General features: G+C 43.7%; 1 protein-coding gene across 1 annotated transcript; it reads right to left on the bottom strand.

The window, feature by feature from the left end:
• Window positions 1-966: 966 nt before the first annotated feature.
• On the bottom strand, window positions 967-2,069 carry LOC133814521 (uncharacterized). Its single transcript, XM_062247469.1, has 2 exons — window positions 1,982-2,069; window positions 967-1,607 (listed from the first exon to the last, which is right to left on the bottom strand). Exons 1-2 carry the CDS (start codon window positions 2,067-2,069, stop codon window positions 967-969), a joined length of 729 nt encoding a protein of 242 aa, XP_062103453.1.
• Window positions 2,070-2,732: the final 663 nt, after the last annotated feature.

Below are 2,732 nucleotides of genomic sequence, written 5' to 3'. Positions count from 1 at the left end.
GCGAACAAGCTCAACTTCGAGTAACAGCTTATCAGCAAAAGGTCGGTCGGTATTTTAACTCTAAAGTACATGAAAGAAAGTTTAACGTAGGAGATTTGGTACTTAGAAGAGTTTTTCTCAACACTCGCGACCAAGCTGCCAAAATGCTCGGACCAAACTGGGAAAGTCCATATCAAATTGAAGAAGTTCTTTAACCAGGCACATATAAACTTGCTCACTTAAATGGAGATCTCATTCCTCGATATTGGAATGGAGAACGCCTGCACAAGTACTATCAATAAACAGTTCTTTTTAAAGAACTGGCTTGTATTAATTTTACTTTTTACAAGTTTATGAAAAAAGGCTAGTCAGTTATATGACTAGTCGCTTACAAGTGTAAGATCAATTTTTTATCACTCGTACAGACACGATTTTATCCATTTATTACGAGAAATAAAAGGAGCTGTGCGCAGCCAGTTATTCTTGCCAAATTATTGTAGTTATTACAAGTATTTGCTCATTACGTGTGTTGTTTTGCTATATTATTGTTATTGATTATGATTACGCGAGTAGTAATGATCGAACAGGACTTGGTCATGGCAAGTGACCGAGAACCCTTAGCTCCTCGATCACTTGGGGGGCATATAAGATACCAAGCAAGCAAAGCATATCAACATGTATATGTAAACACACGAGCAAAATAAGGGAAAGCATACTGCAGTACTTAGAGTATTTTTCAAAAAAATTAGTTTAAAGTTTTGTAAAATCAGAACAAAGTGATATGCTAAGTTCGGTCATACGGACATATGCTATAATAATTTCAAATATTATAATATCAAAATGAAATTTTTTACACCGCGAGCAGTTACTGCTCGGATGTAAATTAATAAATTAAAAGGATAACTGCCTTGAGCAGCAAAATTGTCTTGACATTACAAACTGTAGTTCATATGTCCCAGTTACAAATATAAAAACAAAAATAAATAATCACTGAGCGGTAGGAGGATCCATCTGAGATTGCTGGTCGACGGTGGTCCCTACATCATCTTCAACAGCCTTGGTGCCAGTCGCCAAGGAGATTTCAGGGGACTCTTGAGCCTTCTGTTCCTCCACTAGACGAGTAGCACACTTGGCAATTTTAACCTTCTTTACTTGCTCGGGAAGATAGTCAAAGTTCGCCTCTGGATTGTTCTTCCAGAATAAGTAGAAGGAGTTGAAAGTTGCTCCCTTGAACTTCTCCAGATTGCGAGCATTGGTTTCCTCGAGCAGTTTTGTTCGCTCCTCCAGCTCAACGGTTTCCTTTCGGCTGATCACTAGGTCATCTTGAAGTTTGGATGCTTCTTTGAAGTTAATCTCTGAAGCCTCCTTAAACTTCTCCTTGACCGCAGTAATTTTGACCACCGACTCTTGGCATCTCCTCAGCTCCTCGATCAGGTCGACAACTCTAGCCTCGGTCGCCTTAAGCTCTTCGGCAACTCTGGCCTTGACCGCCTTCGCCTGTTCGACATGTTTTGCCTCGCCCGCCTTTATCTCCTCGGCGTATCTGGCCTCAACAGCCTTGATCTCCACATCAAATCTGGCCTCGGTCTCCTCGTTTCGGTGCCAGCTGTGTCCTATGGTGAGGTACCCTGCAAACAGAAAAAGAAAAGTAAACCAGTCAGGAGCTGTTAAAGAAAGTATTGTTCGATAAAAAAAAAAGAAGGAACACGCTTATGCTGAGGACTTCAGATAGTCCACGGTAGATGACTTGGTTGTTCAGTAGTGGAGGAAGATGCGAGAAGGCTTCCTGGCTATGGCGGTGCTTTGAAAGCCTTTGCAGCTTCTCATAAGTAGCGTTGAACGCGCTACTTAGCGGGTCATTGGTCGAAGGTCTCCTCGCCGGTTTAGGGGGGAAGTTACTGCGAGGAGGAGGAGGTGTCGTATTTTTAGAAGGAGTGGGCGCTGGGGGAGGTGCGTGGAGGATCCTCTATTTGGGCTTTTTTCTTAGAGGGATCGCTGCTACTCTCCCCTCGATGTCTCTTGCTCGCCTTCTTTTTGGTCGCGGGAGCTTCGGTGTTGGTGTATATGTCGAAGGCTTCCTCAGAAGGCATGACTGCAAGATAAAAATAATCGATCAGACAATATAATTTAGAAGAGCAAGGAAATAATGAAAAAGGGAAATTCTAAGTAATATACCCGAGTTATTACTACTGGTCGATACATTATTTATAGAATTGCTGCTACACTCACTCTCTGGCTCGAAGAGGTCTGAATTTAAGTTACTGGTCGTAAATTTAAAGTTGCCATCCCAGTCAAATAAATGACAGGGGATAGGCAGGCTATCTAAGAGTGAGAAATCTATACCATTTTCGTCGGAGGACTCGAGTACAGGGTCGATGTACTCTGGAAGTTTTTACTTGCCCCTACCGTGTTGGGCATGGGCAGCAGCAGCCCAAGGGTTGCTAGAGGGTTCCCGGATGGTCACTCCTGTTGCCCGCCGTCTCGGGGGTTGTGACACATCCTATTGTTGCTCAGGGATTTCCTCTCCAGTAGCACTCCCCACGGTGGACTCCCTCACTTCCTGGTGAGGTGCCAAAAGGCTGACCAGCCTTAGATTGCTCTCAGTGACCAGCTCCTTGACGCTCTTCTCAATATTTGTCATGCTGGCCAGGGCTGCAGCCGTCATCACCATCTATGGAGTGGGGTTTGATCGGTACCATGGACCTAGACACAACATCAATGTTCTAAGGACGGTGAAGAAAAAACTATCTAGA

Source organism: Humulus lupulus, chromosome 2 (assembly GCF_963169125.1).
Source record: "Humulus lupulus chromosome 2, drHumLupu1.1, whole genome shotgun sequence".
Taxonomy (NCBI): domain Eukaryota; kingdom Viridiplantae; phylum Streptophyta; class Magnoliopsida; order Rosales; family Cannabaceae; genus Humulus; species Humulus lupulus.
Note: the sequence above shows the minus strand (reverse complement) of the source record. Positions and strands in the feature narration are given on the sequence as shown.